This window comes from Sturnus vulgaris, chromosome 11 (assembly GCF_052056855.1).
Source record: "Sturnus vulgaris isolate bStuVul1 chromosome 11, bStuVul1.hap1, whole genome shotgun sequence".
NCBI lineage: Eukaryota > Metazoa > Chordata > Aves > Passeriformes > Sturnidae > Sturnus > Sturnus vulgaris.
This window is the reverse complement of record NC_142253.1, coordinates 20834356-20854764: the sequence shown is the minus strand read 5'-3', so window position 1 is coordinate 20854764 and position 20409 is coordinate 20834356. Positions and strand designations below refer to the sequence as shown.

Sequence of the window (20409 nt, the reverse complement as noted above, 5' to 3'; positions counted from 1 at the left end):
GCCTCCAGATTCAGCTACAGAACCTGGAGGAGCCAATTTATCATTTCTTTCATAAATCAAAAGGCAATTCCGACAAACAGTAATGATCGGTCCGCTCCGGATCAGACTCAGAAAATTAAAATTGAACTTTCTACTGCCTTGTGGAGATACCTTAAAATATGGCCTGTGATTTTTCCATGCTTAGCTTGGGATAGTTCAAATACTTAAGGAGTTGGTCAGGGTAAGAACAGCCTAATTCTCCAAGTGCCATCAGAGCCAGACAGGCACTGTGGGGTGAGGCGAGCCAGGAGGCTCCTGAGAGTGGGTCAGGTATTCATTCTCCCTTTTTAGAGGAGAGGTCGAGGTACATAGATCAAGACTAAATACACTCCACTTAACTAAGAAAAGTGTAATATGATCATATTTCACAAGAGATTATCATGAAAAAGATTTGTGGTAGGAAAAGGCATGAGGAAGTTTCATGCCTTTAAGTAGAAATCAAAAAAACTGTTGAGAGAAGTAAGATGTCAGGTCTTAAAAGTGGGTTATGTTTAACCAGGAGAGGGAAAAAGCCAGAAATATCACAGGTCCTAAAAGATTTCAGGTCTTTATGGCCGTGCTTTCTCCTTTTTCTCATTTAATACCTCAGTCAGGTCTCATCTCACAGGCGTTACTGGCTTATGAGGGCCATGGTCCTGGTCAGCAGTGGGATTCCTACTTCCTTCTTTCCTCCAGGAAAGAGTGCAGCAAATGAGCCCCCCAGAATGTTGTTTTTTTGGTATGATCCAGCTGATCCACTGGAGAGGAGCAGGCACTGCTGGGTGTGTGGTGAGCACACAGAATGAGAGCAGAACACTTGTCCTGCCTCAGGACACAAGGAGGGGACACACACGTGGGGTACAGGCTGTGAAAGGGGCTGGGACCTAAAACTGAGAGATATTGAGTGAGATGTTGGGAAGGAATTGTTCCCTGGCAGGGTGGGCAGGCCCTGGCACAGGGTGCCCAGAGCAGCTGTGGCTGCCCCTGGATCCCTGGCAGTGCCCAAGCCCAGGTTGGACATTGGGTCTGGGAGCAGCCTGGGGCAGTGGAAGGTGTCCCTGCTATGGCAGGGGTGGCACTGGATGGGCTTTGAGGTTCCTCCAACCCAAACCATTTGTGAGTTCTGTGACCTACATATAAATTCTAACAACAGGATAAACTTGAATAGCAGGATAAAATTCCTTAGTGTCCAAACACAGCAGCAGAACCAAGAAGTGAGGCAGAGATTTAAGGGGGCTGGGGGGGAACTAAGAAAGAAATGCAACCAAGAAAGAAGCGGCTTCGAAGAGAATTTTAAAAGAGAGAGATGGAAGGCAGAGTGAAGATTGAGCACAAATCACTGCATGACTTCTGGATCCTTGTTTTTATATATTACACTGACCTAATTAATTTTACATAGAAAAATATGTATCACAGGCTTTTCCCTGGTCTTATCTTCCTTTGAAAAAAATTATTTCAGCTGTTTGCTCATCCATGGCATTATCAGCCACACGAAACCGTTTCTGAAACAGCGACATTTCATGCTCAGCCTCTGCACAGAACTATAAATTTAACTCTGACAAACCACCCAAGTTAGGCAGCCAGTGCAAGAGCCAGGCTCTCAGAACAGGACAGGCAAACATAGACCAGGAAGGGACCCTCAGGGATCATCCAGGCCAAACCCTGGCCCTGCACAGACATCCCAACAATCCCACCCTGTGCATCCCTGAGAGCCTTGTCCAAACCCTCCTTGAGCTCTGGCAGGCTCAGGGAGCAGGATTGTGCCTGATCTCTGGTGGGCATCAAACAGCATATGAGCCTGTGAGCACCAGGGGTGTGACTGAGTCTGGACCAGACTCTGAACACTCAAAAAGGGTCCTCTGCAGGGTATTGATTTGCCAGAAAACACCAAAGCTCGAGACACTTGAAGGTTTTTCCAAAGTGTAATGGGGTACTTGATCAGGGAAGTTGGATTGGATGACCTCCAGAGGTCCCTTCCAGTCCCAACCTCTCTGTGATTTATCTCTTGCCAATAATAAATGAGTAAGAGAATCCTACTTACTGAATGAGCAACATTCCCTTTCATATTTAAATCTTCCCTGGCACTTTCCCAGGCAAGAATTAACCATGTGCTGCGTAGCTTATGGAAAGGGACAGTCTGAGGTAGGATGTTAGCAAGTAATAAGAATGCTATTTTGGTGATTTTCATATTTTAAAAGGTTAGGCTTGATGTCACTTAATTTTCTAACTGAGCAAATCTGAACAAGCTGGGTCTGCTTTTACAATCTGTGTCTTCACAGACAGAGATTGAATATATTATTGATTCTATGAATATGCTTATGTTCGAAGTTTACCTCTCCTTGTTCATTCACGGAGCCTGGTGGGGCACGCAGGCTTTTGGAGGGGCAGAGACGATCCCTGGGACACAGAGTCCTCCTTCCTCTTTCAGTGCTGAGCAGCAGCAACACCCAGAACACACCAGGAGCACGGTGCAGGCTCCAGGTGCCAACCCCAGGGCATGTCTGAGGGTTCAACGTATTTCTCAGGCTAATTCATGGTTTCCCGTGGAGAGGGTTCCCAGCAGGTTTATTTGCTCTGTGGGCGCTTTGGGAAAGCACGATCAGCCAGGCAGGCCAGGCTGGTGATCTCGTTACTGGGACCCTTTGAGAAAACCCTCCCGAATCAGGAGAGCCTGGAGCAGCCAGTCCGTGCAGGAGCCATCGGTTCCCACAGGAGCCATCAGACCCTGCAGGAGCCATCGGTCCCTTCAGGAGCCATCGGTTCCCACAGGAGCCATCGGTCCCTACTCAGCTCACCCAGCTCGCTGGGAGCTGAGCGAGGCACAGCTCTCCCTGTGGGAATGAAGGCTTTTCCCTGCAAGCGGCAAAAGAAAGGAAGAAACAAACTCACCCTTAGGGCGGCTCCTGCCCCTCTCAGCATCGCTCACGGGTCCCGTGAACTCGGGGATTTCTGCCTAAAAATGGGTGCTTCAAACAGATCCTCGCTGTAGGAGCTGTGCTGCTCCACTCTCGCTCTCCTTGCTGTGAAATGCTTAATAAGGTTTTATTGTCTGCACATACTTTAATGAGTTTTGAATGTCTTACTTTGCATTTTATTTTGCATATAAGAAGCAGGTTCACTTGCTTCATTTATTGATTTAACCCCTGATAAATACTCTGGCTGCCTGGTACTGTGCAGGTTGCCTCAGTGAGATATCGTGATAAGCATTTCTTTCCACACAGAGCAAACTGCACTTTAGCTAATACTTTCTAAACTAATAGTATTCGGGGAAAAAAGTATTTTCAAGAATTCTAATGCAAAATACTAATCAAGTTACTGGGGAAGGAGGCTTGGTCTCTTCAGAGAGCGGCTAAAGATGTGTCTGTGAAGTCAGGATCCCCACTAGGACTGGAAATTAGTCTTTCATGCTTCAGTCACCTCGACAGTCACAACAGCTCTTCGCTGCACTAGTGTCAGAGCAAAAGTAACAGTTTTGCCAATAACTTATTTCTGCCTAAAGCCAGGATGCCCCTGGAAACTGCCAGACGGGTCTGGCTGTGGCTGCACCCTCCCCTCACGCCCCTTTTCTCCCTGGTGACTGCGAGGGGCAGAGAGGACAAGCTGCGACAGTCAGCCTGTGCCTGGGAGCTCCGTTCCCAGAGCTGCCGGGCACAGATGGGCACAACGCAGAGCCCGCAGCCTCGGCCGCGCTACTGAAGCAAAGGCGCATTCTGGCAAAGGTGAGAAAGAGTTGACTCCACCACGCAGGGTCGGGGCGTCAGTGATAGCAGAACAACCCCTCTAAGAAAATTTTATTAGTTGTAAACTTCAAAAGTGGAAAGGTGGAGAGATGATGTAGAAAAATTAGAAAAAAAAAAAAAAAAGGGAGACATAAAGAGGAAGGGAGGAGAGCAGCACGTCTTCAGCTTCCTATCTTCTTCCTGCAGTATCTCCCCGTTTCCCTTTCCTACTCCCGGTTCTCACAAGCATTCCCAACACACGCTTGGGATGATACAAGACCCAAAATCTCAGCAACTTTTCTTGGCTTGATGCAGCCTTAGCGGGAAGCAGCGTTTCACCAACAGAGGTTTTAACGCCAGAGATGCTGACGGGAGAGGCGGAGGGCTCTGCTACCTGACTTGGGGCGAGCTGCTAGGGCGCCTGGCTCGGGGGGCCACCCCAAGGCCATCCCCGCGACGGGAGCCCCGCTCCCCAGATGTGGCAGGGACAGCTGTGGTCCCGCAGGCCGGGTCCCCGCCCGCCTCCGCGCACAGCGCGCTGCTCCCCGCGCCGCCCGGGGCCCCGCTCCCGAGAGCGCTCCCGCACCTCTCCCGGGGCTCTCCCCGCCGCGGGGAACGGGGCCGGAGCCGCTCGGGGATGGGGCGCGGGCACGGGGTGCTGGGATGGGATGCGGGGATGGGATGCTGGGACGGGATGCGGGGACGGGATGCAGGGATGGGATGCGGGGATGGGATGCAGGGATACGATGCTGGGATGGGATGTGGGGACGGGATGCAGGGATGGGATGTGGGGATGGGGATGCAGAGCCGGGGACGGGGTGCGCTGATGGGGCGCTCGCCGAGCCCCCGCCGGCCCCCCGGAGGAGCGGCCGCCGTTACTTAAGCGCATCCCGGCGGCGGCGGCCGCGGCGGGGGAGGCGGGGAGCGGCGGGCCCGGTCCGCGCCCCTGCCCATGCCCGGCTCCGAGCGCGGCGGGGGCGCGGGCGCTGCCAGGCGACGGGCGAGCCCGGCTGCGGCGCGGGCAGGGCGGGACGGGCGCGGAGACAGCGCCGTGCGCCAGCGCGGCGGGGCCCGGGCGGCTCCGGCGGCGGCTCCGGCTCCCCCGGCCTCTCCGGGCGGCCCTGCCCTCGCCGGGCGGCGGGGCCCGAGCGGCAGCAATGGCGGCGCGGGGCCGCCGCCCGCCCGGGCAGCCGCGGCTCTAGGAGGGACGCGCGGGGCCGCGGGGCGCCGCTTTCCGCCGGGATATTTATTCCTCCCCTCTCGCTGAAGTTGCCAGCGGAGCGCGCTGGCCGGCGCCTGCCCCCCCCGCGCCGCGGAGGTGCGGGGCGGCCATGGAGAGCCCCGCCGAGAACCCCAGCAAGGCGGCCGAGTACCTGAAGGAGCTGAACAAGATTATCGAGACGCAGCAGGAGCTGCTGGAGAAGCAGAAGCGGAGGATAGACGAGCTGGAGCAGCAAGTGGCCAAGTTGTACCACGAAAATGCCTGCCTGCAGGACGAGCATCACCGGCACCTGGCCACATGCCGGCTCCAGCAGGGCGTCCTCCCCGCGCCCCCGGGGGTGCTGAGCGCCATCCAGGAGAACGCCAGGCACGAGAAGTAAGCGCTGTCCGCCTTTCTTTGCCCCTTTTTCGCGGAGAGGGTTTCCCTAGCGGGGTTTCCCTTCCCTTTCCCCTCCTGCCTTCGGCTGCCCGAAGCTGGAAGCAGCGGGACTCCCTGCGGGGTGTGCCCCGGGGGACAGCGATGGGGTCCGGAGGGGCGGCCCCAGCCTCTGTCCCCCAGCCCGTGTCTCACTCGCTCCCTGGCCGGGGTCCCGGGGGGTTCCCAGCCGGGGCTCCCCGGCTGCCCCGCCCGCCCTGCCCACGGCTGTCTCTGCGGCCACCGCCGCCCCGGGCCCCGCCGGGGGATGCCCTGGGCAAAGCCGCGGTAGCGGAGCGCTGGGAGCAGCGGGGCGAGCCCTGCCCTTCTCCCCGTAGCGTGTTCCCTGCCGGTCCGAGTGCCGTGGGGACCGGGGGTTCCCAGCCTGGGGAGCCGCTCGCCCCCCGGGAGATGCCCCGCGGCTCTCCCGAGGAGCGGCCCTTGGCTCCGGCCGCTATCGAAAGTGACCCGGCCTGGGGTCAGTAAACATTGGCCGCTCGCCACCGGCGGGCTGGCCCGGGCCAGCGCCAGCTCGCCCCGTTCGGGCCGCCTTCGCTCCCGGCCGCCGCATCTATTCCAGCCTCTCTAAGCTGTAATTAATCGTCTGCGTTTCCCCAGCGCTGGGAAAGCCGCTTAATTGCGCGGTTCCGAAGCAGCGGGGATTCAGGAATAGCGAGAACTGAGGTCGGCGCTTTCCCGGCGTGTTTTTACTTCTGGAAAAGTATTTAAGTCATGGCTTTCCCGGAGTGGAGTGGGAAAAGCATGCATGGGATTACGAGCCCACTTCGCTGCTTGACACAGCACAATGTGCTGTTTGTGATCCGCTGCGCTCGAATTCCTTAGGCTTACAAAAACAGACTCGGCGGCTCCCGGCCGCCGCCTGCCCCCGGGATGCGGGATGCGGGATACAGCATCGCCTGCGGGAGGGCGAGCCCCGGGCCGTGCTTCTGCCGCGGGATGGCCGGGATGGCCGTCCCGCTGCGGGAGGCACCGCTGGCTCGGTCGGGAGCTGCCGGGGCTCGGCCGCATCTCCGTGCGGGGAGCGGTGTCGGGCAGGGATATCCCGGGAGCTTCCCCGGGAGCTCCCGCCGGCATGGTGGAAGTGCTGCTGCTGCTCCGAAGCAGCGTTTTCTCAGAGTGCTGCTGTGGGGGCTTCAGAAGGGTTGCTGGTCACTCGGAGTCCCCTTTGCCTGCTCCTGTTCCCAAACCTTGTCCCTGGCCAGGAGAGAGGGAAGGGAAGGGAAGGGAAGGGAAGGGAAGGGAAGGGAAGGGAAGGGAAGGGAAGGGAAGGGGCTCTGCCTCCCCAGCGCCCTTCTTGCTGTCAGTGTTAACAAGGTTTTTTTCCCTGTGATGCTGGGGTAATCACTTTAGGCTTTTTTATAAACAGAGATGTCTCTCTGAAAGTAAATAGCTCCTTTAATAAACTGGAGAGCAAGGTGATTTATCAATCAGTCAATCAATCAATCAATAATCAATTCCTTAAAGAGAAAGAGCTGTTTCCAGAAAACATGGAATATTTACGCTAATCCCATCCTGTGTATCCATGTCCAGTACCCGAGGATTTTTGTGGCTGTGCTTATAGTACAAGATGTCAACTCAGCTTTCTTGTCCCATTTGTCTCTTGCAAATGACATTACCCAAAATTGTACAAATGGCTTGCCTTGTTTGATAATATTTCTTCTCTGCAGCCCAGGACTCATTTGCAGAGCCCTCCTTGGGCAGGCAGCTCTGAGGACTCGGAGGCTTTTAAGTCTCTTAAGTGGATTTGATGCTGGGATCAGAATTAATCTGGGATATTTATGGCAGAGTTGTATTGCTTTGAGGCATAGCCTGGGGGCTTAGTGGGGAAGCTGGGAGCCAACCCTGTGCATCTGGCCGGGCCTTTGGCCCACGTGCCTGCCTGGGGCGCCACAGCTTCAGGGCCACCTTCATGTGAGCAGTCCTGTTATCCCCTCTCCTCCCCCAAAATTGTGCTCCCTTGGGAGGGAGGGAGCCCCTTCATCTGTGCAGGTGGCCCAGCCTGGCTGGGTGGGTGCCTCCCGTGGGCCTGGCACAGGGGCTGTGGCAGGGGCTGCTGAGCCCCCACACTGTCCAGGAGCAGGGACAGGAGCCACTCATGGCATCAGTTTATTCTCTGGCTGGATAGAAAAGATGGAGGAAGTCTCCAGCTTGGAAAATAGGGAATAATACGTTTGTTTTAAAGACTTCTCCCAGTCCCACAGGTCCCTCAGCTGGAACCCTGCAGGTTCCAGGGGTCCGGAGTTTTGCTTTCAGAAGCTCAGCCTCAGTTTCCTCAGGCCCAGTTGTCCCATTCACCTCGGGGATGTTTGGGTGGGACATGAGGATCCCTTGTTTGCTGAAGCTCAGTGTCAGGTGCCAGTGATGCTGAAATGGGCAGTGACCACTGCTCTTCCTGACACTTCTGTACTTCAAAGCTAAAAAGAATGGAATCCTTTTTAAAGGAAACCGGGTTTCTCTTACTCAAATACCCAGGGCTTTTCGAAGTTGTCTTGCACCTTGACTTGAACAATTTTTCTGAGCTGCTTAGACTCCTGTCCTGCAGCAGCTCCATGTGTGAGGTGGCTGTGGCTTCCTCATAGGAGTTCCCTATTGCCAAATGTGGTTCACTTTTACAAATGGAAGTATGGAAAAGTTACACGAGATAATATGGTTATAGTTAGGTCTTATACTTAATAAAAGATAGTAAAGAAACCTAACAACCAAAACAACAAAATCCTCACAAGTCCTAAAAGTTTTCAGTTCTTACAAAGGAAGGAATACATTGGTGAAGACTGCTTAAATAATTTGGAAAAGCTGTAGAATTGTATAATTGTAAAATTGTAGAATTGTAGAAATCCTGTAGCTTGTGAGGAGGAGAACTGGTAATGAGCCCTGAGATAGACTTCTGGAAGAAAAACTCAGACCAATAATAAGTATATAAAAATAGTCTGGTTTAGGCACTTCCAGAAGATCTCAGAGTGGAAAAAAGTTTATTTTGTGCCAGTTGCTGATGGAAGAAGGGAGGGAGGAGCAGAGGGCTGGGTGAGCAGGTGCAGGTGTGCTCCTTTTCTTACAAGGACAGACCAAAAAAGGTTTGGGGGCAGTCTCACTACTTTTACAATGATTTGGTGAGAGCAAATCAACATTAAAATGCACCGGTGGAATTGAGAATAGTTGATTACGAGGCTTTGTTAGATGTGATGAATCAGCATGAGGAAGATAACAATAGGTGTTTAACTCATTAAGGTGTTTAACTCTGAGTTGCATAAGACTAATTCTGAGTGAATCCATTTCATTTAATGTTTGAGAAGCTGTAAGAGTCTCTAGAGCTCAGCTCCTTGGTGTAATTCAATAATGCACTTGTCTTTTTGAGTGTAAACCCAAAAATACTGCATTTTCTCACATCTGTACAAGGATACAAGCTTTGTGTGTCTGAGAATTCAACGCTGGCCCCTTGCAGCTTAGGGAGGGATGTTTGTGTTTACCCTAATCAAGTTAAAAACTGTGCTGCTCTTCCCCGGAGAAAGTGGCTGGTGAGAGGCAGAGGAGGAGGAGGGGGAGCAGAGTTGTTTGCTGAGACACAGCAGTCTGAAGGGGCTGTTGTTTGCAGCTCCGTCTGAATTTTGCACCTGGCCCGGCTGATTTATTTTTAAATGAATGCAGGGCGGGTTTTGTTCTCTGGGGCACGCCAGCCCCGGTTTGACGCTGTAAGACACCCCCAGAGTGTCTGGGAGATGCTCAGGGTCTGGGTGAGGTGTGCTGGGAGCAGTGGAGTAGCTGAAGTTGTTGCTCTGGTGACAGTCACATGTGAAGGCTGCCTTGTGCCCTACATAAGCCGAGCTTGTGACTTGGCCTGTCGCTGCCGGCGTTGGGAGCTGCCCTGCACACAGCCACACATTGCATTAGTGTACAGACCAGCAGGGCTTTTTTCCCTCCCTCCCTCCCTCCCTCCCTCCAGAGATGTTCTTTGCTAAGACAGACTGTTCAAATGACGTAAATCCCATTTCCCTGCCTGTGCCGCGCTTGAGCAGCAGCTCGTTTTTGTTTGCTGTGCTGAGGTGGAGGTACCCAGCATCTGCTAAAGTCGGCTCTGCTCGGGCAAGCTTCTGCTTTCTGTGCCTCGCTGGCAGCAGTGATGCAGATGAAGCTCTGCTCTTGGGTCCTGCTTCCCCAGCAGCTACACGGGAAGTGTGATTTGTGCCTGGAAGTCTGCAGTGCCAGTGCAGCTCTTACCAGAGCATGCACCTCTGTGTTTATCTGCCTTGTGAGGAATGCATCCATGTGCAGAGCACACGTGGTGTCCGGGATGAGCAGGTTATTCCTACAGGGTGCTGTCAGCCCTGGAGCAGGTAGGGATGGTGCAATTCCAGCTTTGGGCAGAAATTTGCACCTTCAAGTAACTTAAAAAAACCCTGTTCACTTCATTTGCAATCCATAACTGGAGTGGTGGGACTGCTGAGCCCTGAGAGTGAGGGTTTCACACTGAAGGGAATGCTTTTGCTTTTGAGGCCCTCATTTTGGGGTCATTAGTGTGATTTGGACAGCAGCACAGGGGTGAGCATCCCTTAGAACAGACATTTGTGGTGCTGGCAGGCTGCAGGAAATCAATAGTGTGATGATGTGTAAGAAAATGTGAACTTGCTAACTAAACTCAGATAAATTATTTTGGATCTCTGAAACATTGGCAAATTCTTGTACTTAATATCTGCTGAATGTTAAGCTAAATGATAACACGTAAAGACAAATTCACTTGAAAACGGATGTGTGCTGTATTAATCAATAAACCACGGCAGGGACAGGGGTGCCAGGAGCACCCCCAGTGATGACAGAGCAGAGTGCTGGTATCAGTAAAGTTCCTGGGAAGTCAGAGGGGGGAGGGAGAACATGGTCCAGAAAGGGAACAGCAGAAATACCTGTTGTTTTGGTAGAGAAAAACCAGTGTAGCAGAAAGTCACCTATCCTGTAACACAATAGCTTTAAAGATGGCTTCAAAACTTGAGGTAAATATGTCCCATTTAGAGCAGAGCAGTCTTAAAGAATTAGCAGGACTGACTGGATCTGGAATCCTCCTCTGATGAAGGCTTTTATTGTGCTGACACATAACACAGCTTTTGAGCTTCCCAACTTTGCAGTTGTGTTCTGAACTTTAAGAACAAAGTACATTTTCGTGCTTGTTGGTGCTTTGATGGCCTTCCTTATGAATTCACTGTCGTGGAAACTGAAAAGCACTTCCAGAGATGCACTTTTGGAAAAGATGTGGCCAAGTGCATGGATCCTGGGGCCTGGTGAGCCAACGAGAGCTGCTGTGATTACAGGTGTGTGTCTGAGCATCCCCTCCCCTCTCTCCTGGAGCTGCTGCTCTGTGCACGCACACGTGTGGAGTTCCCAGCAGGACACTGCTGGCTGTCCCATCCCAGGAGGACAAGGAAAGGCCCTCTGAGTCTGTAGTGCCAGTCTTGGCTGGTTTCTATCAGAAGCCACAGCAGGGAGAGGAGCAGGATGGTGCCTGTGGAAGGAGGCTCTCAGTGCAGCACTCTGTCTGTCCTTGGCTTCTCAGAGCTTGGCAAGTTTGGGATGATGCATCAGGTAATGGCTTTGGGGTCAACCCTAAAAGTCAGTGTTGCTTCTGAAGACCTGAGCTTCCTGTTGGGTGAGGGTTGCTGAGCTTTGTCCACTCCAAGTGACAAAGCTTTGGGAGGAGCTGAAGAACAGACATGCACGTTTCTGAGCCTTGCAGCCTTCTTGCCCTGGTTATTTGCTTGGGAAGACAAGTCTCCTTCAGTCCTTAGGGAAGGTGTGTTCTGGCAAAAAAATAAGTTGCAGCTTTTTTGAAAACCTGAAGCAAAATACAGCACACCCAAAGAAGTGTCTTTAGGAAGAGCTGATTTGAGGGCATATCACAGAAGCTCTGAAAGAAAAAGAGCCAGGCATTTCAAGGTGTTTTCCTACAGCATACTGATGGGGGACTAAATTATTAACATGGAAATAGTAAATTCTTAAATCCGCCTTGCAAGTAGCATCTCAAAAAGCTTCATTTGATTTTTTTTAGACCCAGCAGGAGTAGTTGGCTGTTGATGTGCTGGTCAATGGTGCTGAGCTGAGTGTAGTGTGAGTGGGGCCTTCAGACAGTTTGTGCAGGCTGGGTGCAGAGGCTCTGGGTTCCTCCAGGGCTCCCTTAAGGGCAGGAGGAGCAGCCCCTGTTTGACACTGCTTCCTTTGGTGGCCCTGGTGTGGTGCAGACCCACAGAGCATCCCAGGGCTCTGAATTTCCCTGGAGTTCATGGCTCAGCTCGTGGCGCTACCATCCCCAGTTTGGGGAGAGCTGCCCGAGTTTGGGGGCTCAGCTGGGGTTACAGTCCCCAGTTTGGGGACAGCTGCCCCCAGAGCAGGCAGCCTGTACCAGGGTGAGTTCAGGGTTAGATCTTTGGAGCTGTGCTCTGCCCCAGGCTCCTGCGTGCAGGTGCAGGGAGGTCATCCCGTGCCAGGCACTAAGGAGGTGTGTGGGAAGCTGCTTAGGTAAGTGGATTGTGCAGGTCAGAAGTAATTCCTGATGTGCAACCCACACTTGTATTATTCTAATGCGATCCCGTCATTAGGACTCAGACCCCCTCTATTATGTTAATTTCACCTCTTTTTTTTTTGTTTTGCAGCCTGCAGATACTGTTAGGCTGTACCTGCCAGTGCTCCTGCCTTTCATCTTAGCTCAGCAAGCCCGTGAATGAGGTTGTCATAATTCCTTTCTGCCCGTATTCCTGCCTAATTGCACTGTTTTTCTCAGCAGAATTGTAGAATTGGAAATGAAGACAATGTGAGCAGATTGTGGTGCAGCAGAGCAGCATGGTTTGAAGAGGAGGATGTGATGGTGCATCCTGCTGGCTTCTGGCTACCTGTCCCTGGGCTGCTTTTTTCCCCACAATCCTTGCTAGGAATTCCTCTCCAGATCCTTCATAGCATTTCCTAAAATACTGGAATTCTTAGCTGCTGTAGCTACTGTGCTACAGTGGGAGAGATGCTGGTTTTGCTGACCAGAAACGTGGACAGGAATTGTTGCTGTTTGTGGCCATTGCCCTGTGGTTGAGGGCAGGAGCAGGAGGTGTTTCCTCAGTCCCTCCTGCTGACCTGCTCTCTGCCCTTGGCACAAGGAGCAGGGGGACTGATGCTCTTTTATAGCTGGACAAGTCAGAGTTAATGATCATCTCTTAATGGGCTGCTCAGACACTGGGGGGAGAAATGGTTGTGTTAAACAGCATGCTTGAGACAAACAAGCCTCTTAAGATCCTGGGTGCCTTCGTGGCTCTAAACCAACTTGAGTTTAATGATGTTATTTGTGTGGTTTGTGGCAGGAAAAGCTAATAATGTTAAAATCAGAGAATGAATCCCAGACTGGTTTGAGTTTGAAGGACCATAAATCATCCCATTCCATCCCTGCCATGTCAGGGACACCTTCCACTGTCCCAGGGTGCTCCAAGCCCCAGTGTCCAGCCTGGCTTTGGGCACTTCCAGGGATCCATGGGCAGCCACAGCTGCTCTGGGCACCCTGTGCCAGGGCCTCACCTCCCTCCCAGGGAACAACTCCTTCCCAATATCCCATCCAGCCCTGCCCCCTGGCAGTGGAAGCCATCCCCTGTGTCCTGTCTCTCCATCCCTTGTCCTCAGTCCCTTTCCAGCTCTCCTGGAGCCCCTTTAGGCCCTGGAAGGGGCTTTGAGATCTCCCTGGATCTTTCTCCTCTCCAGGTGAACATTCCCAGCTCTCCCAGCATCGCTCCAGAGCTGAGTCTGCTGCAAAGTGGCCAAAATACTTGAAGAGGGTGAAACACTGCAGAACAGAGCAGTTTTCCCAGCAGAACCTGAACCCCTGACTCACGGGTTTTTCTCCCCGCTGTTGTGTCCTGTGGGGTGTGGAGCTGTGATCACGGGGGAGTCCCCATGCCCATCCCATCCCCATCCCATCCCCATCCCGGGCTCGGGCCGTGCTCCCTCTGCTGGCTCCACTCTCCGCTGCTCAGCTCCAAATCCACATCTGGAGCCTGGAGCCTGTTTCTAATGGCAACATCTCCGCTCCTTCTGCATCTCCTCAGACGTCGGAAAGGCTGCTGAAGATTCCTCATGAGCTAAGTTTTGTCTTGAAGTGCAGAGGGAAACTTTCTTTTCAAGTGGTGCCCTTTTAAAATATTCGCAGAAAAGAAATTATTCTGCTGCAAGGTATCTGTGTAGACTGAGTGAGTCTTACTGCTGTGCTAGATAAGAAAAATGCTGCTACTGAGTAGCTCTCTATAGCAACTGATTGAAATATAATATACATTATTTGCATGTTAATAAGATTTCTAGTCAGACTTCCCTGGCAAACGCAAGTGGAGACAAAGACATACATGTAATACATCTCTAACTGCACCACAGTCATTCAGATTTACTGAGTGTGAATTCACTTCATTCTGTAATGAGGCAAAGAAAGCAGCAGGGGAAGGTGGGAAAGCAATCTCCTGGCCTTCTTCAGGGTTTGGGATGCAGCTGGGAGTTGATGTTTTGTCAGGGTTTTCCATCTTTGCTGGATTTCTCCTGGCTTACAATGACTGCAGGTGACTTGGGAGCTTTTAATTGCTCCTTTTGGGTATGGAACATGATGCTGTGGGGGGAGCACAGGGAGATTGTCCTCAGATCAGGGATTATATTGGGGAATCTGAAGCCCTGGTAGAGTTAAATCTGACCAGGGACATCAAGGACAACATGAAATGCTTCTGTAGGAGTGTCAGTGATAAAGGGAAGAGTTGGGAAAAGAGTGGGACCTCTGCAGAAGGAAACACAGCTGGTGACCTGTGACAGGGAGGGGGCTGAGGCCACAAAGCTCTTTTGTAACCAAAGAATCATCTCTTCGAAGTTCTGAGTGCATTTCAATTAGCAGAGCAGCTGTTGATAGTCACTGAATTAATCCCTCCACAGCTGTGGAGTGTTCCCTTCATGAGCCAGGTGCAAATGGGGACCTCAGGCTGGCTGCCTGCAGGTGAGTGTCCAGGAGCAGCTGATGGAATCCATGGAATCCCCTCCCACGGCCAAGGGGACCTCAGTGCCAAAGGGGAGCTCTGGGGCTCTGCAGGGCTGAGCAGCACACTTGGATGGGCACACCCCAGTAACTCCTTGGGGCGCTCACAGGTAAGAGATGGGACCCTTTAATATGAGTAAATACTTTAATGTGAGGTGGGCACAACCTCTCCTTGCTTGACTGGTCCAGGTTACCTCAATTTCACAGGTTCATTGCAACAGGATTTTGTTGTTCGTATTTTTTCTGTGAATGTAATGGTTCTCTGCTCACACGTGGGGAGTATAAAATCTTACTTGGTTGTCTTCTTTGTGCTATTAATGGTCCTGGAAATACAGCAAAATGTCAGGAGTGCATGTGAGTCATTGCAGACAAATGATTGTCTTCCAGTTCAGGTCCCATCAATCTGCAGCGTTGATCTCTTGGTACAGTTTCCTGAATTTAGAAAGTTCTATTTCACTAGAATTAATGTGTTATTTTGTTTTTTGACAAGGTAAAAGAAAGCAAACCCACTTGTAATGGATTATGGTAAGCAGCAATATTCTTAGGACGTGGTTTCTTGGTAGATCAGGCACAGCCCGGAGCCTTGGGGTGCACCCAGAGCTGCTGCAGTGGTTGTTTGCCAGCTGTGCTCTCCTTGGTGCCCTGTTGGAACTCGTGCCCAGTGCAGGGAATGGAAGGGGAAGGTGCAGGGCAGGGGCTGTGAACTGCCCTGAGTGCCGTGCCCAGGCCCAGGGCAGGCTGCACATGGGGGTTCCCCTCCCACAGCAGCTGGGACCTTGTGCTGTGCTGGCTTTGGAGGGACCTCGGGGGTTTGTGGAGCCCTGAGCCATCCTTCTTCTTCTTCATGCTTGCTCCCACAGCTTCACCTTCCTTTCACCAGGAATTCAGAGCAGGAGCTGCTCAGAAACATTCTGCATGATGTGCTTTGTTCCCCTGATGGTTTCTTTGTCAGGCAGGTGTTCCTCTGGAAATTTAAGCATTGTTATTCAAATCCAAAGCACCCTGATAGACCATTATTTGAAATTCTTGACTTGAGTGCCAGGATCCGGTGGCACCAGGACACTGCGTGTGTGTGCTGTGTGTGCCCTGTGTTTTAGGCTGTCTTTCTCCAGCTTGTGCAGTGTGTCCTTTGTAAGCAGATTGGGCTGTTTATGTGGAAAGTCCTCATAGTGACAGCAAAGAGGGAATTCACAGTTGTGGGAATATCCCCTGGGGGTTTTATTTGCTACTGGGAGTTGTGATTAATGGCTCTGTGTGTGGAGAATAAGTGTATTTTGACTTTTCCTTGCATTCCATCTTTCTTTGTAGCCCCATGGCAGAAGCATTTGATCTTGGCTTCGAGTTGGAGGAGCTGTGTGCACTCCAAAGAGCATCTGCTTTAGTCTGTTCCTTCTGCCTGCCTTTCTGCTTCACCTAGGCAGGACTGGGGGTGGGGATTCTCAAACCCTCAGTGTCACTCTTGGTAAAATTCACTGCTAAAACCAAACACTCTGTCCTGATCTTTTTAAATGCAAAAATAGCCTCTATTATCTTGGTCTTAAGTCGTGCCCATAACTTGAGTGTGTCTGGCTGTAGAGGTGAGCAGGCTCTAATTGCAGGAAGGTGGAGTGGGGATGTCTGACCCTTCCCTGGTTCCTTCCTGGAGGATTTTCCTCTTCATTTAGCACAGCCTTTCCTGGTGTTGATCTCTCTGACTTGAGACCCAAAGAGTGAGGCCCTGCTGTGCAAGGAGAGGGCTGGGATCTAATGCAAATGAACCAGCTAGATTTGAATAAGGTAAAAATCTATATTCAGCTTTCAGGCTTGGTTCTATTTTAAGCTTTTAATTGAGTCCACCGCTTCTTGAGTGCTTGAGGTTGTCAAGGGTTGAGAGAATGACTTTGTCTTTCAGGAAAGGAGAAAGCCGACTTTATTTCAGGTTTGCTTGAGGTTGTGACACCAGTGCTAGCACAGAGTTAGGGCTGACATGGAACACTGCCCTGCTCGGTGGGCTGTGTTTGTGGCTGTGCCAGTCAAGTGTTTGGGGATGAAAGTGCCAGGCGTGGAAGGGAGGAAAATCAGCAGTAAAAGAACTTACTTGTGACTTTTTTTCCAAATGGCTTGGGAGGAAAACTTTGAAGGCAGTGATGTGAGACTGTGGATGGAATTCAATAGCTGCTCCTGGCTTGTATTGTAAGGGAATTCTAAAAGAGTGATAAAAACCCCTTCATGTGAGGTAGGAGAGACCTCTTGAGTCAAAGGTCAGGAGTTCTCCCTGCCCATATTTGTTTCTAGTGGCATGCAGCTTGCCAGGCCCATTCCAGGCTCCTGGGACCATGTCCTGCTGTAGATGGAGCTCACCTTAGTGCTGGTTTAATATTTAATCAGGGCCTGATGTGCAGGTGACTGGAACTGAAGGAGAGAGACATGGAAATTAATTTCTGCTCCTGCTTTCCCCAGTTGCTAATATTGTGCCTTACAAATTTCCTGGCCTTTGGTGCCTAAAAAGGAGAATGGTTTGACTTGGATCTGGATTCTGTTTTGAGCAGTGCAGGTTGCTTTTAATCCTGAAAAGGAGATTTGCTGAAGTCTCTTGAGAGCAGTGTGATGAAATGGGGTTTTGGTTGTGCTCAGGCATTGCAGCAGTGCAGTCCTGTGCAGCATTAACATGGTGATGGCTCAGGCTTCCAGGACCAGGGGTTACTGCAGGCTGTGCTCTGTGTGGACTGTCCCTGTGTCCCCCTTGGCCCTGCTCACGTTCCTGGGGCAGGGCTGTGGGAGCTCTTGGAGCTGAGGGCTGCACAGATGGGGCAGGAGCAGCTCAGTGTGTGTGAGAACACATCCCTTGTGGGGTGTGCTGGAGCCTGGGCAGGGCTCGGGGCTGTCCCAGTGCCACCCTGGGGCTGTTTGGGTGGGACGTGAGGATCCCTTGTTTGCTGAAGCTCAGTGTCAGGTGCCAGTGATGCTGAAATGGGCAGTGACCACTGCTCTTCCTGACACTTCTGTACTTCAAAGCTAAAAAGAATGGAATCCTTAATGGAAATCGGGTTTCTCTTACACAAATACATCAGGGCTTTTAGAAGTTGCCTTGTGCCTTGACTTGAACAATTTTTCTAAACTGCTTAGATTCCAGGGGGACTTCACACCTTAGAGGAAGCCAAGAATCCTTGGAAAAGCAGAGAAAACATCATGGTTTGGGTGGTTTTTCCTACTCTCTCTACTCTCCTTTGATATAGTAACAACTTCAGGGTGGTAGAAATGTGACTGTCCTGGAACTCATCACTGAGAGCCTGGTGCTGCTGTTGGAGCTTCAAAATAGATATCAGGCTCTCATCTCATCATCTCACAGGGTGTTTTTATGTACTTTTGGTTTTGTTTTTTTTCCCCCTCACCTGCCTTTTTTCACCCATCTGACAACTTCCTGCAGTGATCTGATCTCCACCCAAATGCATCTGATCTGAGCAAATGCATCTCCTACTCAGGGGCTGAGGGCTGTCTGTCCTCTCTCCTGCTTGCTCTGAAAGCAAGCAAGGATAATTTTTTAAACACATTGCAGAGTTATGTAACTTCTCGAGGAATGTGCTTCCCAGCACTGAGCTTCCCTTATTATGTAATGTGATACATCACCAGAACTTGCTGACATAAGCCATGATCTTCACCCCCACTTGCTGATGAAAAACCTATTATTTCCTTGACCTCACTTGGCTCCCAGGACTGTGGGCACTATTAGGACCTCTCAGAGTATTTTACTCTGGAGTAGGGAAAACTGCTGGTAAATCAGGTGCCAGTCTGAGCTGCCTGCTGAGGGGGTGGTGTGTGTGGTCTGAGTCTCAGAGCTCTAATCTTGTGACACTGCCATTGTTTTAAGTGACTTTTTCTGTGAGAACATCTTTAAATAGCTGGTTCCCAGGCTTTGAGGAAGGAGCTGAGGTGGTTTCTGTGTGGCATGACCCTCCTAGGCTTTTTGAGTCATCTGGCTGCGAGTGAAGGAATTCATTAAACATCTCAAAATGAGATGAAGAGTCCTTTTCCAGCTAATAGGATTTAATTTGGAATATGCTCCCCTCATGCTAACAATGCAAATGAACCTTGGCATTACCAGCGTACTTAACTAACTTTACAAAGCTGCCTGGCAAAGGTCACCAGAGCTTTGCTTAATAATTCAACTTGTGTGGGTCTGGAACTTGGTCAGTCTTTGTGCATTATGTCGATTTATGCTCTGGTATTCTGTTTAGGAATAGATGGTGTAGGGTGGCTGTTCAGCAGCCTACTGTTGTAATAATAAATGCCATGAAACTGGTGTCATATGCTCTGTGATTTCGGGGTGATGCCAGTGCACAGAAGACTGACCAGTAATCACAAGTGGTTCCATTTTTCCTCAGGGACACTTATGGACTGGAACAAGTTCAACACTCAAAGCCTCTTGAGCCAAACTCTTCAAGCTTTCCTTTAAAACTCTTACCAAACGACCTAGAAAGACTGTTTAGAGGCAAAAAGCCAATTTGTAAGCCATCATGCTCCTTGGTAGCTGAAACGCCAACAAAACAGCTCAAATCTATGTCACCTCCTCAACCGAGCACAGGATTTCCACTTTGCTGCTTGTGCTCAGCTGAGTGGTTGGTTGGGCTGGTGGAGAGTTAACTGGGCAGGAGTCCCACTCAGGCAGACACTACTGCTGGTAGGGATCTCCTGACTACTGCAGATCTGCTCCTTCCCAAAGGATGGGCCTCTCCCAGAAGTCTGCCTTAATAACTGGTCTACGCTACACAAAATTACCCTCACCAATTGGAATATTTTCTTTGAGGCAGGGAAAGTAACAGGAAAGATTCAAGTGTGCTGCTGGTGGCTTTCTGCCAGCTGATGACGAAGTGAGTTTTACTAGAATTCTTTGTCAGAATCAACAATATCTTTCTTTAACTCAAGTTGCTTTAATTTCTGAAGAGCACTGTCAGCGTGGGGTGGCTTGAGCTCCATGTGCTCGATCCCTGGGAGATGGAGAAACTCAAATCTCTAATTAGCTGTCGTTGTTTGAAAGAAGTCTGACTTCTGAGCTGCAATAGTAGTGTTGGCTGAGATGTGGAAATAGCCAAAATCAACAGCAGTGCCTGGGGATTGGGATGCTGTCAAAGCTGCTAAATGCTCTTGGTGTCTTGGCTGATTTTGTGTTTGATATCAAGTGTGGAGGTACTGGTGCTCTGCCCATGCACGTGAGAAGGTGTGAATAAAGAAGAGTTGAATGCATGAACTGCTGCTCCAGACCTCCTGGGGGATAATTGTTCTTTGAGTTGCAAGTCTTCTTAGAAAGAACCCAGGCTGGGAGAGCTGGGGGTGCTCACCTGGAGAGGAGAAGGCTGCAGGGAGAGCTCAGAGCCCCTGGCAGGGCCTAAAGGGGCTCCAGGAGAGCTGGAGACAAGGGATGGAGGGACAGGACACAGGGGATGGCTTCCACTGCCAGAGAGCAGGGATGGATGGGATATTGGGAATTCCTGGCTGGGAGGGTGGAGAGGGGCTGGCACAGGGTGCCTAGAGAAGCGAGTTGTTCTGTTATTCCTCAGTGTTTAAAAAAAACCCGTCTCAAAATACCACCTTCCCAAACAGAGCAGGTAGGAGACTAAATTATTTATCTGCTTAATTTATGATCTCCCCTTGCACTGCAGCATTTGGAGAGCAAGTGACTTTGTTCCTGTTGAGAATTTCTTTCTGCTGACCACCCCCTTTCTCTGTAGAAAGGCTCTTGCTGTAAATCCTGGCATACTTGGGGCATTTCCTCATTTTTGAGCAGAGCCCCTGCTCCATGTTCAGCTGTAGTTGGAAAACAGCTTTGGGAAGATTCCTGCCATCCTCACTCTGCTTAGCTCCTCTGAGAGCACTCTAGATACCCTTCCCAGATTTAACTTGGTCTTTGCTTAGCTTTCCTAACCTGCCAGGAGTTTATATTTGGGGTCCATCTGTTAGCTTGGCCTCAAATGACAATTTTGTATGGGCTTTTCTTTTCACTTCCTTCATGGGGATGCAAGTTC

The 20409-nt window shown here is 51.0% G+C and overlaps 1 protein-coding gene across 5 annotated transcripts in view; it reads left to right on the top strand.

Annotated features, from left to right (window-relative positions):
- Positions 1–5053: 5053 nt before the first annotated feature.
- The window catches only part of IQSEC1 (IQ motif and Sec7 domain ArfGEF 1), a 283278-nt gene continuing 267922 nt past the window's right edge, over positions 5054–20409 (top strand). For all 5 annotated transcript variants that reach the window (XM_088171712.1, XM_088171711.1, XM_088171722.1 and 2 more), the window contains exon 1: positions 5054–5334. In XM_088171712.1, the coding sequence (XP_088027838.1) occupies positions 5069–5334 (266 nt within the window). In that variant the 5' untranslated portion in view covers positions 5054–5068. The remainder of the gene's footprint in view (positions 5335–20409) is intronic.